Source organism: Corvus kubaryi, unplaced genomic scaffold, assembly GCF_017639235.1.
Source record: "Corvus kubaryi isolate FWS band 111438036 unplaced genomic scaffold, C.kubaryi_AGA036_p1.0 37322, whole genome shotgun sequence".
NCBI classification, from domain to species: Eukaryota; Metazoa; Chordata; class Aves; order Passeriformes; family Corvidae; genus Corvus; species Corvus kubaryi.
Window position 1 is genome coordinate 256,040 of NW_024581101.1, and position 24,703 is coordinate 280,742.

General features: G+C 46.2%; 1 protein-coding gene across 1 annotated transcript in view; it reads right to left on the reverse strand.

Moving 5' to 3' along the window:
• Positions 1–241: 241 nt before the first annotated feature.
• Positions 242–24,703, reverse strand: part of HS6ST2 (heparan sulfate 6-O-sulfotransferase 2) — a 140,723-nt gene continuing 116,261 nt past the window's right edge. Inside the window, exon 2 of the mRNA XM_042029139.1 lies at positions 242–3,076. Within this exon, the coding sequence (XP_041885073.1) occupies positions 2,374–3,076 (703 nt within the window). The 3' untranslated portion in view covers positions 242–2,373. The remainder of the gene's footprint in view (positions 3,077–24,703) is intronic.

Sequence of the window (24,703 nt, forward strand, 5' to 3'; positions counted from 1 at the left end):
TTTTCTGAGGGCTGCTCAGAAAAGAAGTCAAAACCTCTGTAACTCCTGAACCAGACAAAAGCCCACAGTGGCTTTGCCCTTGAAAGCTGTAGTTTAAATACACTTCAGAAAAGCTGTGACTTCAAACTCACATACTTGCTGTCAACTGCTATTTCACTCATGTCGGAATTACCATCCATTCTGAACTGTGCAGCTCTCAACACATCATCAGAAAAAGAAATAACCACATGAAAATCAGAAGTCTGTGGTTAAATTTTATTTATCAGTTCTATTGTTAAATGACACAAAGTCAGTGGATTGGCCTGTAAATCTACACAATAAGACAGCGTCTACCGTGGAAATCAGTAGAATTTGATATGGTTATGACAAAATGGTATCCTTATATTCGTACATCCCCTATATACAATAAACAGTATACACAAAGAAAATGCAACTAGTCTCTGTAAACCATGCACACCACAGTATAAAAAAAAGATGCACCTCCTGCAACAGGCCTCCAGCTCGCCCACAGTTAAGTCCTGTTTACAGCAGTGCCTTTCAGTTTCAAGAGCGAATTATTTTCCCCCGTGAAAACCAAAATACAACTGAGACATCATATTGGCAACTGCAGTTCTTGTTTAAAAAAAAATTGCTGTACATGAAGTTATTCTCTTCTTGAAGCTGCTAATGTAGGGTATTGGTTTGCTGCTGCTTTGCTCTCCCCTTGCCCCTGGCAGGGTTGCTGCCCCCAGGCTGCCACACAACATCCACTTCCAGGTAACTTAGGTGTGGAGCTGTAAGATGTTTTTAAAGCCTTCTGCCTCATTTTCTGCCCCCCTGCCTTCACGGTGTATAGAGTAATACAGGTGAAAGGCAACAGTGCAAGTGAGCCTTGTAAGCATTGTGTCCCTGGGAATACAGGGGGCCCTCTCCAGGTGTCTCCACTCAGTGCCACGCTCAGGAGCACTGCAGGACAAATGTTCTGAACTTGCTGAATGTCTGGCCCAAGCCTTGCAGAGGTTTATATTTTTTTGCATAGAGATTATTGGAGCCCCTTGCACCATGTCCCCAGTCTGCTCTCCCTGTGGGTCTGGGGGAGGCTGGAGGGCTGCAGGTGATCCCACTCTGGCTCTGCACCTTGAGCCCCAGCAAAGCCTGCTTGGGAGCAAGCTGCTGCACCCCATGCACCACACATCCTTCTCCTCCTGTGTAACTATGGCTATGGAAAAACTGGCTTCCATCATTTTCAGTCCTCATCTGTCATTGCTATGAAGGGCTCAAGAGCACAGGAAAAAAAAAAAGCCCTGTTCTTATCTGGTGTAGCAAAGATTTACTGGGAGTAAATCCTAATTCAAGTGTAAGTCTACTTCTGTTGAGCAATTCTCTTCATAATATTGCTGGGATTAGAGAGCTTTATGACTTTTTAAAGACACTACACAAATATCAGCAACATAATTTCACCTAGTTTATACCACCAATTATTAAGGAATGATAAATTCAGCATTATGTATTCTAGTGGGTAAGAAAGACTTAAAATGAGACACTGTTACAGGATTATAATTTCGAGAAGGCTTTATGAAACAAACATGAGAATGTGCTGTAAATTTTCCAGAATGGTTAAAATCATACTGCCCTGAAAAATTCTGGAAACAGTGTCAAATTACATTGGCATTGAGTTCAGAGATGTATGTTTGTTGGTTTTTTTTTTTTTTCAGTATGAGATAGACCAAGCTTAAAACTCTAAACAGCAGTAGGTAGAAAAAGTTTAAAATTTTAAATATTTATAGAACTAGAGAAATTACTTCTATTACTTTTAAAAGCCAATATTATACATAAAACTAGTTGATAATTTTTCTAGACCTTTACTGTTCCCTTCATTGCCCACTCATTAACTTGGTAAATACCATAAGCAGTTGGTGCCCTTGAAAACACATTATTAAAACAAAATTAAGAAAAAATCAAAGGGAAAAGGTTTTGTTCATATACTGTATTGTGAGAGTATGCTAAATGCTCCTTATTAGGAAATGAGTTTGCTTCCCAGATTGATTTCAGCTGAGCATCATAAACATTTTCCAGCATCCCGTTTCGTACTCATAGCTAATTTAAGGATTTTTTTCTTTCACTTCTTTTAAATAAATATCCAAGCAAACATTTCTGATGAGCCGAGTTGGTTCCTGTATTTCATAAATAATCCAACAAACCTAAAAAGGACAATTTAATTACACGCTAAGCTTAAGTGTTCCACGTACAGTACAACATTTATGCAAAGGCAACTGCAAAGGCAACATTTTGACCTCATTTTGCTTCAGACCCTTGAGAAGCATCACTTGTCGTCTCTGTTTTTCAGGTTGAGTTGGGCTCTGCTTCTTTTCCTCACCTGGTAGATGCCCCGCACTATCGCCGCCACCGCTCCACGTTCCCTGTGTAGTCAGTGCTGGAGCTGTTCTCCCCCTGCTCCCTCAGATGTGCCTGCTTCGCCCGCAGAATCTTCCGCTGCTCCTGGCGTTTCCGCCGTGCTTCCTGGTGCTCCTTCTGCCGCATGTACTGGTACCGCTGCAAAAACAGGTCTTTTGCATAATCGTACAATTCCATGTCTAAAAAATTGAGGGCCTCGATGTGCTGCTGAGTCTGCTTGTCTATCTCCACACTGGAGGCCCTTGTGCTATTGTACTGTGTGAATGGCGAGATGAAGTTCATGTTGAAAGTCTTCTCAAAGAGATACTGAGTCTTGCGCTGGAACTCGGTCAGGCCAAAGAAGGCCATCCGCTTCAGGTTCTCCTTGGCACTGTCCAGCAGAACCTTATTTCTCTGCTCCTCAGGCATGACCGACAGGTTGTAGCATCCCACCAGGCTGAGGTCGGAGAGCATGCGGACCTGGCGGTTGTTGGCCAGGTTGTAGGGACAATCCATGAACTCCTGCAGGGAACATCCTGACCAGTCGTCCCCTGTGTAGCAGCTGGGCAGCTCCTCGGTGGTCGGGGACCGGCCATCGCAGACATGCAGGGACGCCTTCCATGTCGCTCCTCGCTGGACATGGCGCCATTCGCTCAGGTATCGGGACACAGGGTCACGCAGGATGGTGATGTAGTAGAAATTCCTGCCAAGGGGAGAGGAAAACAGAGCGTTTAGTCCCGTGTGTCTCCAGCACAGAGTGCATTAACGCTCAAAATCAATACAAACTGGGAGATGCACTTAAGAGGCTTTCAGCAGCCCTGCTGCAGAGGCTCCTCTGCAAGTTCACCTCCACAGGGCGAAGGATGGCTGAACAACTCCTTGGGGGCAGTGCGAAGGGTTGTATCTACCTGCACGTACACAGAGCTGTCTCTGTTTAACAGGTGTTGTGTCTACAAAGGTCAAGGGAACCCAAGACTCCCCCCTGTGCTGGGCTGTCCATGTGGCAACATGCTCCTGCTGGTTGGTCACCTCACACCTTGGGAGAATACTTGAAATATCTCCCAGGATGTAAGCCACAACCCAAGCAGGACACAGGTAGCTCTGACTCTTTTAATTTCCTTGTACAACACAGCTGCACTGGCAGGTCTCCACAGACAGCGAAGAGCTGCCCGTGCTACATTCCCTGATGAGCAGTTGTGGGTCTCAGCTGCACAAGCCTCAGAGCAGCATAACACCTCTGACGTAGGCATTTCCTACAGGACCTTTCCTTTCACAGGCCAGATAAATAGGGTGTGCCCAGAAGCCCCAAACCACGTCCACCCTAATGAGGACCTTGACAAAGGTCATGTAAATCCTGTTTTATTCTCCTGCCTTCATGTGATATAGGACTGAAACAATGAGAGAGGAGAGCTAAGTGACTTACAAGAAATTAAAGGACGCATTACAGCATTTTGTAAGAGAAAACATTTTCGAGGGAAGCGCTGGCTTTGGTTAGAAGCAACAGGATAGCAGCACATGTGGGGGAGACGCTGCCACAGGGAACCCATTAGGCCACCAGCTGGAAAAGCTGCAAGTTCAACCACAGAACTTGCCCAGAGTTCACTCTGGGTTGCACATTAATATCCACCATCAAACGCTATGCTGTCCACCATTACAGCCTGAAGACAGACACAGCTCTTTGAACCTCCACTAACATGACCATGGCCTCACCTGGATGATGCTGGAGGAACACCATCAGGATACCAGCTATCTGCTTAAGCAAATGGAATTAAAGTAGCTCAATAAGCGAACTGTCCTGCCAGGGAAGGCCACTCCTCCAGGAAGAGGACACCAAGAAGTGTGTGCCCAGGAGCCCTGAGCACCTAGGGTGTGATTGCCATGTCCTAGGTGCTGTGTTTCTCCTAGGAGGAGAAGGACATTAATTTGCTTTCTCAAGTGACATCATGACTGGCCACCTTGAAGTCAAACTTTTGTTCCCTATCATATCCTCTGGCAGAAAAACCACTAGATGTCAATGTTTTACAGAAAATTGTCTTTGAATGGACTAAAAAGTGATTCACAAGCACAAAAAGGATCCAACTGCACAAGGAAAGAGAACCTGGAGAGTCACCATTCCTCTTCCTATTTAGAGAATCCACACTCATAAATAATTAAGTAGAAAGTACAATAAATGTGCAAAACCAAATAAAACCAATGAGCCCAGTACAGCATCAGTAGCTGGAAACAATAGCACTTGATGCTTGGAGCTCGGACACCACAACTGGCACCATCCCCATCCTCACCTGGGGTGGTGCTACTGCCACCCCCCCTGCTCAGAGGGATTTGGCCACAGATTCACACAGGCAAAGGGAGCTAAAGCCCCTGCCACAATCCCAAGGAAGGTCCTTTTCCACAGAAGTGCCATTCAGTGATTTCACTGTGAGAGTTGGAGGTAAGAAGGAGCAAGAATAAAGCTCACTTTTCATGAGTGAGTGGCAGCTGCTAACCCCACACTGTCCCTTGCAGAGATGGGGAAGAGTTTTGCTCTGTCTTATCTCAGCATGTCTCAGGTATCATTGGAGAACCCAACCTGGCAAAGTGAAAGGGCTTTCCATGAGTGCCACCTCAATCAGCTGCTCCAATGAGCAGGAGCTGTCCCTGATCATGTTTGTGTCTCAGGCTCCTTTGATGCAGCAGCAACACAGCCTTATCAGGATCCCCACATGGGGAAATGGAGCACCTGTGGTACAAAGCCAAGACCCTTCTTTACCTTCTGCCAGGACTCCTGAGCCTTGGAGCTAGTTTACTGGGACATTGCACTAAAATAATGACCCAACCATATAGCACCAACCTCTACATTAACTATAGCAACTAACACACAGCAACAAACCTCTGATTACTGAGAAGGCAAAAGCAAAGCTCTGCTTACCCCAGAGACCCTTGTACAAGCTGGCCCATGAGCAGCTCAGCTCAGGGGAGAAGGGTGCAGGCACAGGGGTGCTACCAGCTGAGGGAGAAGGCCAACCAGACTCTATGCTCCAAGGTCATCACAGAAATCGATGGGGAGTTAATGCAAGAAGGGAAACACATCCTGAGCCAAGATCGATACAGTGAGCATTTTATTATAGTTCAAACTCTTTAGCCACTCTCCCTTTGTGCTCTTTGGCCACAGGCGGCGACTAAGTGTCTCCCTTGGCTGCTGTTGTAAAAACAAAAGAATGAATAAAAACTCGTGTGCTGGTGGAAGAGGCTGTGTTGTAACAAATCACCGTCAGCCTGGGTTGCCTCATCTGGACAGGTTATCTCCATCTGTGCCTGCCAGGGAAATGCTGCAGTTGAGGGAGACCAGGGGGGATAAGGCTGAGTAAAGATGCTCACTGGACTCTGCAGTGAGTATGGAGGTGTCTGGGCTTCCCCAGCATCCTGAGCTCAGGATACCAGGCAGGGATATTCATGGGATGCCCCAGACAGGGCCCATATCCTCCCTGGCCTGAGCACAGCTCGCTGAAACAGGCTCGCAGCTATTACTTATTCCATGTTGTTACTTCCCAGATGAATCCTGCTTTCAAAAAATGAGAAGAGATGTCTTAGAGAGAGATGGTTTGTCAGTTGCTGGGCCAATCTCAGCAATTTTATGCATTTCTCCCCTTCTTAAGCCTGCCTATTAAAATTCTACCAAAAGATGCACTGACCGTTTTGGGAACATCTGCTTTTGCCCCAAGCCTCTCCTCCAAGTTAGGAATCATGGCAGCTCCAGGAAAACAGCCACACTGCTCTGCATTCATCTGAACTGAGCTTCAGAAAGTCACAAAAGCTTTAAGGCATCCTCAAGTCAGAGCCATGCCAGAGATATATTCGGCCATCAGCACTTTGAGCATCATTCTTCTGCAACAGAGGAAGACTCAAAGCTTTTCAATTATTTTTAGCTCTGTACGTAACACCTTGTTCTTTCTTTCTTACCAAGGGGGCATTGAGCTCCTGCTCATTCCTTGAAGTGTGTGTTTCAGAGCCCGAAACAACATGTTTGCAGGTAGAGCTCCAACTACCACGAATCATCCCTCCAACTTAAGAGCTGCACTCACCAGAAACACTGCTTTTCTGATGAAGTTGGGTGGCCATGAAGCAGAGAAAGGGAGCTCGAGGGCAACTCACAAATTAGGTTGACCCTGGAGGCATCAGGAATGTAGGGTGATGTGACAGTGACTTGCTTCTGGTATCTCCCTGAGCACTGCTATTCCTTGAGGAATGTGGGGACTGAACAGTCCCACAATGTTGAGTTTGCTCCCCATACTGCATCTGCTTGCTTTGAGGGATAATCCCGTGGTCACACAGTGTCTCGGTTTTTGGAGACAAAATTTTAGGAGGAAGCGCTCCAGAAGGAGTGCCTCCTCCAAAGGGAAAAGGGCCTGCCCTTTTCCTCCACCAATGAGACAAATTAGTAACAGCAAGTGAAAGTGGGAAAAAAACCAAACTGTTTATTAATACAAAACAAAACAGGGTAGAATAGGAAAAAAACAAAACTCCAGATACAACAAATGCTTGGAGAGGGAACAGACACACAGGCTTGGACCAGCTGGGGCCACCCTGCAGGCCTGCCGGGGCCACCCTGCAGGCTCCCCGGACTGGAGGGAAGGGAAGGGGAGGGAAGGGAAAAAGAACAAAAAATCCCAACACAACCTTTTTCCAGCTAGCCGGAACAAAAAAACCCAAAGAGCAGCACAGCGCTCCTGGAGCACTCCCTCCCGAGCCCTGCCGAGACCCTTGGAGCCCCCAGCCGTTGGGCCCAGCCGTTCAACCGACCTGCACCTGGCTTCGTTGCTCTGGCCCCGCCCTCCGGGTCCATCTTAAATACACAGTGTCCTTGGGCATTAAGCAGATGGTTAAGGAATAAAAAAACCCCTTATAACATCACCCCAGGACACACGGTCCATTCCTGCCAGCCTTTTCCCCACCTCTGCCAAACACAGGGGCAGAATGAGATTCCCTTTTTTCAATCTAATGAGTTTTTTTAAGAATCCTTGCACCAAACTTCAAATTGCAACATTAAAAAAAAAAATTAAAGAAAAAAGAAATTGAAGTCTAAGTGAGGAAGAGTGAAACCCCAGGGGATGACAACACTGAGTAAAGCCAGCGACTTCAGAGTCTGGAGAAACTGCCAGGGCACCCACACCATGGTGCTCAGGGGGGTCATTGTGTGCAGAGCTACGGAGGTGAGGAGACGGTGATTCTTACTATGCATCAAAATGGGTCAGAATCTCCCAAAGTCAGAGCACATCTCATCCCAACCCCAATGCCCCACTGTTTAATTGCCTGTTGAGGTCGAGGGAGGCTGGAGGTCAGACACTGGCAGTTGCCATGGCTTCAGCCTGGAAACCTGAGCCCAACTTGATGGAGCTATGAGGCAAGGACTGGAGAGGGGAGCTGAAAGCTGAACATCCACTCACCATTACATCCATTAGTGGATTAGTAGGTGAGGGACTGAGTGACCTTTTCCCATTTCTGCTGAGAAATGAGGCTGTAGTAAGAAGGGCTTTGTAGGTTACCAAGGGAGAGCCTTTGCAAAGGGAGCACCGCAGCCCCAGAAACATCCCCATCTTCCCCACAGGTTGTTCCTAAGGGCAAGCTAACCCAGGAAAACACAGCTTCAGCACAGGGCTGAGGAAGCAGAGCTATGATTTCCAGGGAAAGTACTGGAGCAGTCCCATTCACCATGCAAAAGTAAGGCTATGCTTTAAGCTGGCTCAAACACACTAGTTTGTATCTAGGTCAAGCTTATCCAGATGGCAAGCCTGGCTAGGACGTTTGGCATCACAGATGGGGCTTGTGCAGTGAATGGGAGGCAATTTAATAAAAGTGTCTCCATCTCTTTGAGGGGAAGCAAGCAAATTTGTTAAGTTTCCAAATCTGTGTGCGCTTTTTTCCCCAGTTCATGGACTTTGTGGTACATTAACAGGGCAGTATTGATACACAGGACTCCTTTAAACACAGGACTCTTTTAACATATGAAACATAAAATTCTTTTAACATAGGTGCTTTAGTATAAAGTATGGATTAGTAAAAGTTGGGTGTTGGCTGCTATGCTTGACTGCAACTGCTTTTGCAAGACAAGAAGCCTAGCCCTGGAAAGGGGCTATGATGATAAGTGAATAGGATATGCTATACCTAACGCTAACTGCTCTTAAAAAACAAACCTGAGTGGACTAGGATGATAAGGGAATGGAATGCGAGCAAATGGGTTTGGCTAACTGCTTGTCTGCAGAACAGAGGCCTAACCCCTACAGGCTAAGTGATAAGGGGGAAGATGCATGCTAACTGCCGTTTTAATGACAGATAGAGGAACAGCCACAAAAGGGTAGAAAAATGTAATGGGAGAATAGGAACATAATCAATACACAGTTATAAATAAAGTATAACTAATATAGCAACAAAATGTGTAATAGTAGAATTAAGTGTGTATTAACAAAATAGATACGATAAATGTATTAAGAATAGTGTGCTGTCTTTGTAACCCTAAGATAAGGAAACCACAAGTCATGTAAGACCCCTTAGGACTGTAACTCTAGATAAGTGACCAAAGCAAAGGTGGATGACGAACTTGTAAACATATAATGATGAACTTGTAAACAGAGAATGACAAATTTGTAAACGTATAAAAAACCTCTATAAGATGACCATGGCAGACACGCATATGGAGGTGTTAACCCCTGCGTGCTCCCAGCCTGCCCAATAAAGGCGTGCTTTACTTTACAGTACCTTGCTGTGCAGTAGACTCCTTTGAATCAGTGAGAAACCAAGTTCTGCTCCAGGCAAAGATGGATATTCTGAAAGGAAAGTTCCCCCTGAAGGTGCAGGGGCAAAGGGACAGACCAGATTTGTGCCACATCCAGCAGAAATGCAAACAAAACAAACTAAAACTCCACAACAGAGATTCTGCATATGATGCAAAGGATTAAGGACAGAGCTACTGAAAAAGAAAAATAATCACAGGGTTGGTACTTCAGCACCAGAAACAATGCACGATCACCAGAGGCAGCAAGCAGCACAAGGACATCCATGTCCTTCCCCCCTCCGCACAAACTGCTCATGCTGCTGAATAAAAATCTACAGAGCTCGTTTATAAGAGCAGTCACATACTTATTTTAAAAGCTGAGCAATTTGGGGTTTGAGATGGCAACTTGTTGCAGCTTATCTGACCACAGGAAGATGTTCCTACACCGTGGCCTCGCACACAGATCTGAGATCCCATCTCCTTCTCCTCCACTGCTCCCAGCAATGAAGTGAAACTGTCGCAGACAGGCTCCTGCACTTCTCCCTCATCCCACACCACTCGGAAAATGTCCCTGCTCAGGATTATTTCACAGCAAAGTCACAGGCAATGATGGAAGGTCAGGAATGCAAACGGTGCAAGTCTCACATTCCTTGTTCTGCTTTTAGAAACCCTCCCAGTGGGCTCCAAAGCTGCTGATGGATTTTAATCTCTGGCAGAGGGTCTCTCAGCTGATCAATCATGGCCACCACATCTCCCTGAGAAGTCAAACTCAATTACGCCACGCTGGGCGCTGAGTGCTTTGCTCCCAGAAGTTGAGGTTAATTCCCATCAAGAGAATGATAACTGAATCAAACTGAGAGTTTGATTTGCTAATACCACAGATTGTTCCTCCAAGAAAAATACCCCTGCTGCCTAATTTGTTGGAGTCTGGCATCTGTTTGGAGATCACTCAGAAATAGGCAAAGCGCTCATTTAATACTGTGACTCATCCTGATTCTTGACAAACTTTGTCACCTAGAGACACAACTTAGAGGACAGGGATGAGCATCATGGTGAGAGCCTCCCCTGCCTCAACCATCCCTGCTTGGAACCTCCCCCCAAAACGAGAAAGCCTCTTCCCTGCCAAGAGCTGCTCCCACAGCATAACTCACAGAGATGAGACCAAAATATTTGGCAAGCTTACTGAGGAAGTGCTGGGAATCAAATGTTTGCATCCACTCCAGCTCAGTCCCAGATGCTTCCCAGCAGTGATGTGGATGGCAACGGCAGCAGTGGAGATGCATTCATTGTCCATGGGCTTTCCACAGTGCTGCCCTGCTCCCAAGGCTTCCCGGCCCCACAGACAGTGGTAACAAACCCCATCTCAGAGTGGGAGAGAAGCAAGGGGAGCTGTCGAGTTCCCTGTGAGCTGCAGGGAGAAGATCTGATGCCCAGTATTCCATGGCTGCCTCCACGCTCTGGAGCTGCAGCCTGGCTGCCCATGCCAGGGCCTCCCCTGCCCCTGTCACAGCTCTTCCAAGGAGGCAACCATGGAGCAGGGGTATTGGAAGAGGACTGCTCCCCTTCTCTCCTCTCCCCAAGGACTTCAGTGCAGCTCCTGCCTAGCAAACAGACCCTGGGCTGGCTCCTACTTGGTCCTATGAGACGTCTCTTTATTCAGTCATTTAAATGGAACTAAACTTCCAGGTCCATCTCATCCAAAATTCAAAGTACAGTAAAATCTAGATGAACAAATCCCTTCTTCATTAAAGAAGTGATGGATAAAGATTATGGGGAGGGAGAGGAGGAGGACCAAACCCCTTTTCTCTGCAGCAGCCTGCAAGACTACCTGGACTGTATTCCTCTATTCTGGGTCTCAGGGTGGTAGAAGCAAATCCTGCATTAGCTCTGAAAAAGGGCCTGGAAGGAAAGGAGATAAATATTTCAGGACTGCAAATTAAAGTCCTTAGCAAATGCAAATTTACATTTCCTCTAAGTAATCATTATGTTTTCACTTCCATCAGCACCCAATGAATCACAGAGATGTTTTGTCTAGAAACACTAATGGTGGGGGTAGGAAGCCAGCAGCCTACCCACAGCAACGGCAGCAGGAGAGAAGTACCAGAGGAACCCATAAAAAGGAGCTGAATTTTTCAAGAACAGCAATGACACCAGCCCATCATTGTCCGTGAAATTACCAAATAGGAAAGATCTGCAGAAAAAAAGCATTTCAGGCACAGAGGAAGGCAGTGATTTTGCAGGTCAAGGTACACATTCATATATGTGCAGGCATGGCATATGCAAACAAAGATAATGAAAATAAGGCTTTAAATAAGTAAAAAATATGCAGCCTCACATACACACATGCTCCCAGCTACCCTCACGCACAAAATAATTGTCCACAGTGTTGCCTGAGGAGGGGAGAGTGGCCCTGCAGATCTGCCAGAATGGTATTAATTTCATAATTGCCTGTATTATTAAGATCTCTGCAGGATACCCCTGCTCACAACCAATGCAACAAGAATAGTGGCCTTTTAAACTGGTTTTTTTTCAGTAGTGCGTAAAAAGAGAAGCAAGTTTCTGTTTTTAGACTCAGCAAACAGAAGAGTGGCTCAGCTGCTGGTGCCAGTCCCCAGTCCTCTGCCTCCAGGCTGGAGTGTGGCATAGGAAAGGGTGGCAATGGTGGGCAGAGGGGCCCAGAACTATCCCACCCACCTGACCTGCTGGATAAAGGACTGAACTGCCCTTTGGAAACACCCAGCTTCCATCACAGCCTATATAGAGCAGTAAAGCTTCCCACCTCATGAGCTTAGGTATATGACAGAGGCATCAGGATGGAGGGCAGCAGTGGTACTGAGCCCCCAGGCTGGACATGGGAGGTAAAACCCAAGAAAAGGAGAGAGAACGTGACAGGAGGATCAGTGTGTGCCATGCTTCCATCGTGATGGATGACGAGCTGCAGTACAGGTGATGCTGGATTTGTGAGGTCTCGGCAGCATGCAAGGCCTTGGCTTTGGAAAGTGCCTTTCTTGCCTAGGGCAATTATCCCTTAATAAACACGAGGCAGAGCTGAATTTTGCTCTTAATACACACCAAGAAAACTCAAGGTCTAAGCAATGTCTTTTAAAACATTGAGCTGTGACACCCACAGAGTGCCAGGAGCACCTTCCTACTCCTGGTGTGAGGAGCTGTCCCTGTCCCCTGGAGCTCCCGGAGCTGCATCACACACATCTTCCAGGCGTGGTCCGGTATCACAGAGCTCTTATGGATTCATTAGAAAGCATGGCAGATATCCTGAAGCGAAAAGGAGGCCACTGCAACAGAGCTGGTGAATAACCACAGGATGCTGCTATAAATCAGATCTTTACAACAATATTTACCCCACCTAAATGCTACTGCAGGAATTAGTTTCAATGTGTAACTGATATTTCTGCGGCAGCAAAGACTGAGGTTTGCAAAGCCTACGCTGCATAAGCAGCGGTTTACAGAGATGGAATAGCGGCAGTTTTTTTCATTTTCCAGAGTCCACTCACCCTTCCAAGAATCTTAATGCCTCATTGATTCATAATACAGTACATAAAGATTTCATTTTTTCTTGCACACAGTGATATATTATGGAGGCAATCTATTTAGCCACTGAAAAGTTTGCTTAGTAGAGAAATTTGGAGTTTTGACATTCAGGAAATTACAGTCATCCGTAAAGTGCGATTGATATGCCAAGGCTAACATTTTCATTGCACTTATGGAGCCAGAATAACTATGCTAAAATATTTATTATATTCTAAAAAAAAAAAAAAAAAAAAAATCCAACTTCTTGTTTATAAAAAGCATATATTTAGCAATAAAAAAGCTTTATCCTTATATCCATATATTTTAGCTATGTCTTAAATGCGCAAAGCCACATACTCTCTGACCAGATGAAAATACTTTTAATAATCATATAAAACCAATATTTCAGACAGGCTTTGCTATGTGCAAGCAGAGGGCACGAGCTGACACGTGGCTGCATGGAGCTGCATGAAAGAAGAGAAATGAGATAGCGGCTGCCACACCGAACCTGCCCAAGGTCTCCCAGGGCTGTGGACACTCATCCTGCCAGCTACCAGCCAGCCACAGGAAGAAGGAGATCACTGAACCCCGTGCGCTTCATTTGCAAGTTCTCTGGCTAACACGATCCAGGAGGAAGTGGGTGGGGAGGGCCCCCGTCTCAGCTTGGCATGCACACTTGTCTTCTTTAGGAATGCATGAAAATGAAGGTGTGATTTATCCTATTTCCTGAGCACTCACTGCTGCTTGAACACCCTTTCCTACTCCTTTGTATATGAAAGTAGCTACTACTGAACATCCCCGCCTCAGCCCTGCAGAAACCTTGGAGCTCTCAAGAAACAGACCATACTATCAGCCCCAAGAACTCTGCTTTTTTCCCACAATGGGAAATTAACTCCAGAGGGTATTTATAAAATCATCTGTTACTATAACAGAGCTCAATCAATTCTCTTCAATAATACATAAGAGGAGGTTTGGCTCACATGAAAGAACGTAATTCCTTCACAAGCCATTTGCAGATAATCTTCCATATGCCAGTTAATACATCCCATGACAGGTTACACAAAAGTCCTTTTAAAAACTAAACAGAGGATATATAGCACATTAAAAAGGCACATTAGTGCAACTTATATTTTGCTGATCATAATTCCTGTGCATACAGAAATCCAAGGAAAATCCTTCCCAGTCTTTCTAAAATTTTGTCAAAAGCAAGCCTCTATTGAAAACGTCTTTGCAATGTAATTAATGAATTGATACTAAAATAATTCTCAGCCTGCTGCCAAAAGAGGGGTAGAGGAACGGACAGTGTATTTACAGCTGTCACTTCTACAGTTTTAATTTCAGCTCTCATTGATTCTGTTGAGCACCATGAGACTGTATAATGAAGAAATCTGAATCAGTTGAAAATACCAAGTGTGCTCCTGCCCCACTAGGGCACTACTGTAATACCATGTAACAGAAGGGGATTCTCATTTAATTGAATTGGAAACGAAACATATATTAGCTACGAAAACTTAATCAGTGCAATAATACTAAAATGTGCCACTCAGACAAGCTATACTGATTAAGTCACTTGCAAACACTTCCGTAATCATCACTGAGACTTGTGGCGTTAATGATTTAAACTCACTCTTCTACTCCAGGGAACAAAATTGCAATTTCATAGTAGACAATTAGAATATTTTAAGTCCTGTCTCACACATTACAATACAGTCTCCTGGCAGAAGCACCGGGCCTCATCCTGTGGATACATCTTGGGCTCTGATGTACAAGGTCTGCATGGATGCTGGGATGTTTGATTTAAGATGGGAGACAGCCCTGAAAGCAGCTGGCTGGCTGGGAAGTGTTTCTGAGGTACTGGCTGTGGTTCCTCCGCAGACTTCATCTTTAATTCTGACTACTTACTGATGGCACACTCCGATGCACCACAACACTCTGAGCTCCAAATAGCTCCCAGCAGACCAGGATTTTAAAACTCGTATTCATACACAGTTGACATAACTGGATTTAAATTTTCATGGAACAGCAGAGTGCATTTTTAGTAAAACTCCATGGATGCATTTGTTGTGTCAAAGCTCAGCTGGGAGGGGTTTCGCATCAGCTAAGCAAGCAAGACTAAGTAAACATTGCAAGATATGCAGAACATCTTGTTTCCCACATCTGCTAGTTCCACCCCAAACATTCAGTAAAAGTATACCTTACTCAGTCTGAGTCAGTGAGGACAATGCCCTCAAAAAGCCACGTTAATGGAAAATGTCACTTTAGCCTCTTATACAACCCTGAACAACCCCAGGGATGTGTCCATTGTGTTGTGCTCAGAAGGACTATCCACACAGTCCAAACTTGTGGTGTGCCTGGATACTGGAGACCGAGCTGGCAAAACCTCATCAGATGGTTTCCTGGTGGTCAGTGACAGCACATTCGGCACTGAGATCAGCTCAGACACATTGCATTTTTCTAGATTTCAGATGCACCCTATATTGTTAATTAATTTGTAGCATTAAGACATTCAAAATCCTACTTGCAGATAGTCAAAAGTGAATTCAATTTTTCCATCTTTTCAGTGCCATGAAGCAAATTCCAGCCAAAGTGGCAGCTGAACTGAGGCCACCACAGAGAGGCAGAAACCTGGGTTGGGCAAGGAGAGGAGTCCAGCTCTCTTCTGTGCCAGCTGAAGGACTGGCACAGCTATGCAAAAAGCATCCAATTCTGCTGTCCATGAACAGTGCTACTTGTTTCACCCTTTGCTATGGCTCTCTCACTGTGAGGGTATCACAAGCTTGGGTCAAGATCTGACCTTTCTTTGAGTAACTTCTTGCTGCAGTTCTTGAGCCTTGAGGTCCCAGCCCTCACCACCCACAGCCAAACAAGCAGGCAGCACTTTGAACCCTCAGCTGGAGGGAATTCTTACTTAGACTAGCTGAGAAACCCTTAAAATCAAGCTGATTTCAGCTGAAACCAAAGATAACCTACCCCTGCCAGAAGGGATATGATAAACCCAGTATGATATACCTAAAGCAAAATAAACCACATGACATGTAGGGTTATTCACTAAGGTCACAGTTCCTTCCAAAAGGATCTGCTGTTGCTCTCACTCCCCATACCTCCTCCTCAAAATATGAAAGAAAAAAGGCAAAAAACAAAACAAAACAAAAAAAAGGCAAGAAGCAAAACTCCTCTTTGAGCAGCAAGAGATGGCTCAAAACAGAATCGTTCCTATCTGAGTATCTCTTGAAATATTTTCAGAAGACACAGTTCTACTCCTCCATGGATTATTCTGGCTAAAAATGTGTGTGACATTTTAATTATCAAGTACAAATGTTACTGCAAGCAAGCAATGAAACAGATGGTGTCCTGAATTTTACAGTACAGCCACATTTTCCAGCTCAAATTTACAGTTCACCAATCATCAGCTTTAAGTTCCGTCTCTACTGCATCTCCCCTACCCATCTGAAACACCACAACCCTCCAAAGCTGGGAGTGCAGCTTTGGGAAAGTTGGGAAATTTTGGGAAATTCGACCCAAGCTGTCCTCCTCCAAGCAACTGTTTCCAATAAGGAAATGAAGTGGAGCACAACTCTGTACATCCCAAAAGCATGGGAGGTAAGAAGTGGGAGAGCACTGAGGAATTGCCCTACTCAAGGAAGCTAAGTGGTGATCCTGATATCTCCATCTCCATGAAGGACCTGATTTGTTTATCTCATCCTCTTCCTCAGTGAACACCACTCATATCAGTTATAAGTCCTGAGATTTCCTTCTCTACACATCTGGTGTATTCAGCAGTCCCCTCAGAAGGTGTCTCCAGGGAGAAGGGACAGGATGGAATGAGTGCCCCTTCAGGACCCACCAGTGCCAAGTCCCACATCACTGGGGAACAACAGAGTAGCAAAACCAGAAGCTTTTCCATTCATAGCTGATCTACCATCCTTCCAAAAAATCCTCAATGCCTAAGATCAGAATTTCACTTTCGCATGTATATATTTCCCCCCTCTTACAAAATACGAAATATAATTCAAGACACAGGAGCTACACATGTGGATGGGGACAAAGAGGACCTGCGAATATCCATCTCCTGGATTGACAGCACCATGGCAAACACGGTCTTTGCTTTGAGAAGCTTTATTATCCAGTTCAGACAACACACTGGGAGAGGGTGTGGGTCCAGTGACTCCTGGGGAGTCAAGCAGCAAACACTGTGAGCTTTCAGCTGTCTCTCCTAGCTGTGTGTGGCCAGGCTGAGGAGCAGATGATGCCCTCATTGAACAGGCTCTTGATTTAACGGGCTGTGACCAAACTGAATCCTGGAAAGCTTTCCTGATATTCCACTCCATTCACCTCCACTAAAGGGGAGCTCCTGCCAGGGCTTATGGCATCAGTGCTGCAATTAACACAAGGAAACGTTTTCTGGAAAGGTGTCCCAGAAAGTAATACAATGAACATTTCCTCTCACCACTCACTGTACTGAGCAATAATTCCTCTCACCATCAGCATCAGCTTCAAGCCAGGTCTCCAGGGAAGGGCACCCCTCCTGTCATGCCCCTGTGCTGGCACAGTGCTGGGACCACCAGCTCTGCTCTCACCATTCAGCTTGTGCAGACACCCCTGGGATGTAGAAGTACTACTGCAAAGATCAGACAAAGGGAGAGGCTGCACAGGCCAAGGCATGGATCTTTTGGACCCCAGACTTTTGCCATTTTGTTTTGAAATTGAGTGGATCTTTGGAGGTGGAGAGGCCAATGCCAGCTTTGCAGACAGGTAGCGATGTTTAGTCACAAAAGAATTTGCCATGTAGACTCTGCCTCTTGTGTGTAGATTTTCTCACTGTCACTTAATCCAGCACCACGCTGGCATCCAGAGGTGAAGATGGCAAGACCTGTGGTGTTCCTCTAAGCCCACCTGGGAAACTCTTCCTAAAGGGAACCAATCAGGGCACTGGTAGATCAGAAGGGGCTGAGCTTGTCTTGGAGCACAGATGCTTTAACAAAACTTTCCAATGAACTCCTGAACACCCAGGGAAACACGCCTGGGTATTTTGTCCCCAGGGAGAGAAGCCAAAGCAGTGTCCAGTGCCCCCAGTGCTGGGGCAAGTGGCCTGGTTTGCAGCAGATCAATGCCTGTGCATTTGAACTCAGCAAACAGGTGCTCCAGAGCATGATGAAGTGCATGGCAGCAGCTCAGGCTCTGCTCTCAGTCATGCTGGCAGCTGGATTGCTGCAATAAATAAACCTGAAAATCTACTGTCTGAGCAGCAACAGCCTCTTCCTATGTCTCCATCCCTGGAGGGGTTAATCTAGAATAATCTAATTTATTCCCAAATTGCAGGCAGCAGTGTCTTTTCCCATTTAATAGATTAAGAAACTGTGCTCTACCAAATTTATCTGAACAATTAATTCCCACAAAATTACACTGGGTTTTGAACTGAGGTTGATGTACTCCATTGTATCTGCAGGCTTAGCAATCCACCGAGGGACCAGATAAATGCACAGCTAAACACCACCTGAGTAGGGTTTTCTGGCAAAGCATCTGTGCAGGGATGGCGACAAGAGCAGCAGGTGCAAAAGGGCTCCCAACAGTGGTGATCTGGGCCAGGGCTCAGGCACAACAGCGGCATCCTCAGTTGCATCTCCCCCATCCTGTCATTAGAACAGCAGCACCCCCGTAACTCATTTCAACATACTGTGACTGGGCTCCTCTTCACATTATTTTAAACAAAATGACACTTTCTCTAGACACTTAAATGCATCCTGGTCTCATCACATCAACAGAGGAAGCATATTTTTTCTGTTTACGTGAAAGGTGATACTGGATGCATCATACATTGAAATAATTTGCTGGCTTCCTCTCTCAGCATAAGTAAGGGGAAAGTAAGTCAGAGAAGACAGATTTTAAAGATGTGTGCATATGCACGATCATTTTCTAACCTAGAACATTATTAAATTCTTTCATATATTCATGTGAGAACTGCAAAAGATTATGAAAGTAGAGATGCTATCACTCATACTTTCCCAGAGCAAGGATTAGGGAGCTTTTTTTCCTAATAAAAGCTATATATTTAAATACTGTTTGGCCAAGCTCTAGTTAGCACTGGCCAACAGAGGTATAGCTCACATCCCTGCTGTGCAGAATAAACCTGTCTGCAGGTCCAGCCCAAACACAGGGCAAGACTGGGCAAGAGACATCACATGCTTGTCAGAGCTTTGACCTTTTTATGGCTATTAAATGCCTTTACATTTCTGCAGTTTTCACAGGCCTGAGCACCCTCTACCAAAAATACACCTGTCCTGGGGTGACTTTATGATGTGTATCCCATGTCACTGCTCTACGCCCAGAAATTAACTTTGTGTCTTTCTATGCCTCTAAACTGAGCCTGAGAGGGGGAAGGAAAAACTGAGCAAAACTTTTTCAAAGCAGTTTGCAGCTTGTTCAAGGTCACACAGAGATAGCAGTTTTTCCCAGCTGCCGCAGGGGAGCGAGGAGGCACCCAGCTTGCTGCTTTCCAGTCAGCTTTTGGGCCAGTTTTTTCAGTTTCCTTTTCTCCAGAGAGAGACTGAGAGTTGAACTTTGCTTTCCCTTCCCTGGAATTTCGGATTTTCTCCCTTTTCTACTGGACTGCTTTTAACCTCAGAGCACATCAGGAGGACTTTCCACCAGGCACAGAGGGCCTGGCCCTGGGCCAAGCCCCAGCTCCGAGGAGACCAAAGGGAGGACTCTAACACTTTTTCCCAGGTTTTTTCTCCACAGCGAGAGATTTTATTATTTAGCATTATTTTCCTTTTCCTGTGTGTTTGGTAAATAAATAGTTTAATCTCCTTCACTTTCCTTCGAGGAAAATTCATTTTTCCCAAACCTGGTGGGGGAGGGGTGGTTGTGCCTTCTCTCAGAGCATATATTTCTAAATTTGGCCAAACCGGAACAACACCCCACATGGCCCATTCAGCTTCTTCCCAGCCCTTGGAGAGCTGAGCCCCGCCAAATCCTCCCTGAGCCATGCTACCCAAAGGTATTGCAGAAATCTGGTTTGCAAGTGATGCTAAATTCATCTAAACAGCTTTATTTATGAGAGGTGTTACATCCCACATCTTGGGGAGACAGATCTGTCACTAGAATTGCCTCTTCCTGGCTGCAGAAACTGTAACTCTGCATCAACATTACACAATTATTTTAAAACCACTATTTAGATAGCTTTATGATAATGGATATGTACACCAACTCCAGTGCCACAGAATTTGCACAGCAGAATTTTTTATCATGCTTCTTAAAGATTAATAATTTAAAGCAAGTAGTAACTGTGCTAAGATGTAGTCTTATGTTTTCATCGCTGCTTTATATTCTCATAAATATCCAACATTTCCAAGTATGTAGGAATCTGAGATGGTATTCAAGAGAAAAAACTGCAACCAATATATCTTCCATTTATGGAATTGAATATTAGATCATATTCAAAGTACTGCTCTTAGTGACTGATTTTGAATACACAAAATGTATAGCCATTGCAAATTCACCTTTCACTGCAAAGCTTTGCTCTTGTAGTGACATAACTTATTGCCAGATTAGAGCCCCAAGTACAGCTGGGTTGTTTTTAGTGTTCTCCATTCCCACAAACACGACTGGGAGAGACAGGTCATGCTCTCTATCAAAGTTGTGCTTACCACATAGCAATATTGCAACACATCCCATTAGAGTTATGTCTGCTGAGTCTGTGAGCACAGACTTGGCTGCAGGCACCTCCTAATGGAATTACATAATTGGAGGCATGTCATCTAAATCTGAACAAATTGGATTCCCTTGTCATGCACTATTGAATCAGAACAGGAAGAACACTCCATGCTGTTATCTATGGTAAACCAACGGCAGCAAATCAAGCATCACTAATATTTTGATAATGTGATATTTATTAAAAATGGGGGAGAAAAAAAAAAAGATTAAAGTTTCATGTAAGGCATGCCACAATCATGTTGCATGGAAAAATGAGCTCATCTGAGCTTGGTTTCAGACTGGGAATTACGTTAATGGTTTATGACGGTTGCGATGTTAAGAAGATGTAACTGCAGAACCACACAAAGCTGGTTGCCTGTAGCAGCCAGGGAAGCGCAGACAAGGATTTGAGACAGGCCCCACTGTCGTGGTGCCCCAGCCCACTGCGGGGCTGGGGCAGCGTGATGCCAATCAATCCCAGCCCATCCCCTGGATCGAGTTTCCCGAAGAGGCAGACTCAGAGGGTGGGTCGGAGGGGCGGCTCAGAAGCCTAAGCCGCACCCCCTGGGCGGTGCCCGGGTACAAGCCGCCTCCCCCGGTTCGGGAAAATTCCCGGTTACTCCGTTGTTCACTGGTTCTCTGTTGTAACTCCCGCCTCTCGGTTTCCCCCAGTGGTTCTTGTTAAATTGTATCCTCCCCCTGGCTTGTAACTCATTGGTTGTTTTCCTCTTTCCCCGTGGTTTTCAAACTCCCTATAAAACTGAGGACAAGCCTCCAGGGAGGATCCCATCGCATTCCATCCCTTCCGAGCTTGTTTGGGTTTCAAAACTTCTAACAATAAACCTGTTATGAGCCAGACCAGAACAGCCTCTCTCTTCCTTTGTCTCCAAGCTAACGTGAGCCGATACCATCGGCTCCTGCCGTGTTTCCCTCTGCAGAGAAGCCAGCTAGCCAGCTCAGCCAGCAGCTCTTTTCCTGATGCCGAAGTCGCTTCAGCGACGCACAGAAGAACGCAGTTGGACTCTCTCTGACCTGGGGCACGCCAGAGCTCGTGCCTCGAGCACAAGAACTGCGTTACCCCACCACCAGCTCTGCGTCTGGCAGGAGTGACAGCCACCAAGGTGTTTGCTCTGCTACAGCTCCTCCCTGCCCAGTCTGTGGCGAATCACAGCAGTAACATTCCCATCCTGCAACCAAATTCTCTAGCCCTTACAATTCAAAGGCATGCCCTGCTTTTAGTTTACAAGTATATCAACTTTAATTTGGAATTATGGGGGGAATCATAACGAGGGAGCAATAACTTTGAGCATGCTGAACTGCGCATTCAGGGCAAATTTTCACTGAGTGCTCAGCTTGACCTCCAACTCTGCACATATGAAAGAACAGAGGCACTAATTACATTACGAGAATCACTAATCAGCTCATTGCATCTTTACATTTCATCAGCTAAATGCCGGTGCAAAATGGGAGGCTTTTTTTTCCCCCCTGTAAATCAGCTCTTCAAGTCTCACCAGGATACTTCCATGAGCACATGAAATGAATTCATTAACAAAAACACCAAGAAAAAAAGAAACTAAGAAATTAATTGTGAAGCCTTACAAAATTCGTGGTTCTCATAGTTAATTAACTGTGGGCCAGTTCAGGTTCCTGTGTCCACACCAGGCCATCAGGGCACCTCATGGATGGAGCTAGCCCCCAGCGCAGCTGTGAGTGATGAGCTGGGGGGGCAGAGCACGCACTCATTGTCTGGTCCAGGGCATGAAGGGGTTGGGTGACAGGCCGAGGATCTGCAAGGACAAGAGGGGTTGCTTGCAGTATGACTCTCCTGGGGCTGGCACACTGCAGAAATTCAGGTTTCAGTATGCCAGCAGCATGCTGGCTGCACACTAACAGCACCTACTCCACTGCCTCTGCCCCAGTGCCAGCAGTGCTGCTGCACTCCTGCAGGACTGTGCCAATTTGCTGATATATATTTAGCATGAGGGAGAAACTATGTCAAATCACCAAATTACCTCAAGTTGTGAGAGCACACAGCAGGGGGAAAAGTGTTAACTACCTACTGAGCCTCTCCCTGTAGATCAACACTGAAAGGAGTCAAGTGAACATTTACTGTGAGCTCTGGGGTCTGAGCATGCCCCCAGTCACAGCATAGGATCACACCACAGGCAGCCCCACTCTGCAAATGCATGGTCCCACCCTGGCAGCCCCTTGCTGTACCCCTAAAATCTGCACAGTTTCCTGGTCTAAAGGACCATTAATCTATATGGACAAAAGAACTGCTTGAAGAACAACTGCTCCTTAGGGCTGCCCAGCACCATGTTTTCAGCCAAGTGGGTTTCTCCTGCCCATAGGTTGGAACAATGGCACCTCACAGCCAACTCAGTTGCTAAGCGCCCCAGGGTAATTGTGCCACAGAAAGTGAAAAACCTGGTGATGGTGGGAATGGGGTAGCTCTCCACAGCAGGGAAAGAAGCAATGACAGGAGAGCCCATGCTCCAACTGTGACTGTCCCGCCACCTCTTCAATGCCACCATTTGGTCCTGCCTTGATGGCTTATCCAGCCCAAAATATTGCACTAATACTTAGTGACATTTCTAGATATAAAATGAGGGAGAGGGAAAAGGAAAATCAAAAACCAGCTCAGGTATTTTGCAGGAGTTGGCAATACCTGGCACATGTTCAAACTAAAGGCCCTAAATTCCACGGACACTACCTGATCTCTAAGCATCGCTGGAATTAAATCCGAGCAGTTTCAGTATCTCTGACAGGAGGCCTGGATGTGTGGATTGCTCACCCTGGCACTGCCCTGTAGGAGCACAGTAGGGACCTGTACCCAAACGCCCTGCTTCCATGGCTCTCTGTTCAACTCACATACTGGAAGCTATGTTAACTAAATTGCAAAGATTGTTTACCTGTTCCTGTCAGGATTGGAGTATCATGGGGGAGTCAAATGACCACAGCACAAACAAAACTGAATGGGATAATTGACAGCAGCACTCCAACTCTCTTACCAAACCATCTTTTGTTAATCTGCAGCTTCAGCCTTTTCTGCCACCACATTGTGACCTGTCTCCTCATATGCCCATCTCCACAGAGCTCTCTTCCTTGATGGCAGTACCTTGCTCTCCTTGACAAAAATGATCCTCTTAAGCAACTGTGGCATATGCAAAAGACCTGAAAGCCTAAATTACATGATACACCCTTACATCTTCACAGCAAGCATCAGCCTGTCTTAAAGCCTCAGCACATCTGGTTACATAAATGACCTCAACCATGTTGCTAAGTCTGAGTCATTGCAGGGCCTGATGACACCGTGCTATATCCTCAAGTGACATGATTGACGCCACCAGACTACAAAGACTTGACACAGTCGTGTTGCAGAGAGGCCACTGTTTTGGCAACAAACATGGAACTGAACTGTGGACCTTCAGGATGGGCAACAACAGATCTGTTCTTGGCATGAGAGCAGGGAACTGGGGCTGATGCAGGCTTTCAATCTGATATGGCTTAGAAGGAGCCATGGCAAACATCCCACAGGGCAGTGAACGTGGAGTCAGGAGGACTCACCACCTTCTGCAACACCAGTTGCAGAGCTGAGCCAGCAGAGCTCTTGTCTCGGTTTTGAAAGACAGGTGTCTGCTAAGGAAGGCAGAGGCCCCCCTTGAAGTGGCAGATATAACCCCTTTTCCCTCCAAGTTATTATATTTTGAAATCAAGAGCCTTTAGGCGAAGATGTGGGAAATAGGAATAACAGTTCTTTACTATATATATATATGTATATAACCAGTCAAACAAAACAACAACAACTATGGCAGTAACAGCAGTCACAAACCCAGTGCCAGCCTTCTCGGCTGTCAGGCTATTTCCCCTCGGGTGCAGTTCCGCTCGCAGCCGGCAGGGGCGCTGGCGGCTCCCGGTGAGCAGGGCAGGTGCGATGGTTCCCCCGCGGCTGCAGGGGGCGCTCCGGAGCGAGCTCGGGAAACCCGCGGCTCTGGTGCCCTGGGATCCCGGGAAGGATGGAACAAAGGCTTCACAAACCCCTGGGCAGCTGATCCCGGGCTCAGGAACAGCAGGCTGAAACAGCAGGCTAGAACGGCGGCTGGAACGGCAGGGACGGACGCAAATCCCGGGTGGCAGGCGAGATGTATCCAGATGGGAGAACCCCACGGAGGCCCAGGCAGGCAGGGCGAGCAGGGCTACAGCGTAGCGAAAGCTCGAAGCAGCAGCGGGGCAGGGCAGCCACAGCCCGGTCTCCAGCAGGGCAGGGAAAGCGGCTTTTGGGGTCCCGGCGTTGCTTCCAGCAGGAAGAAAGAATGGCCAAAAAAGAAAGAAGCAGCAGCTCCTTTCTCTGCAGCTTCTCTC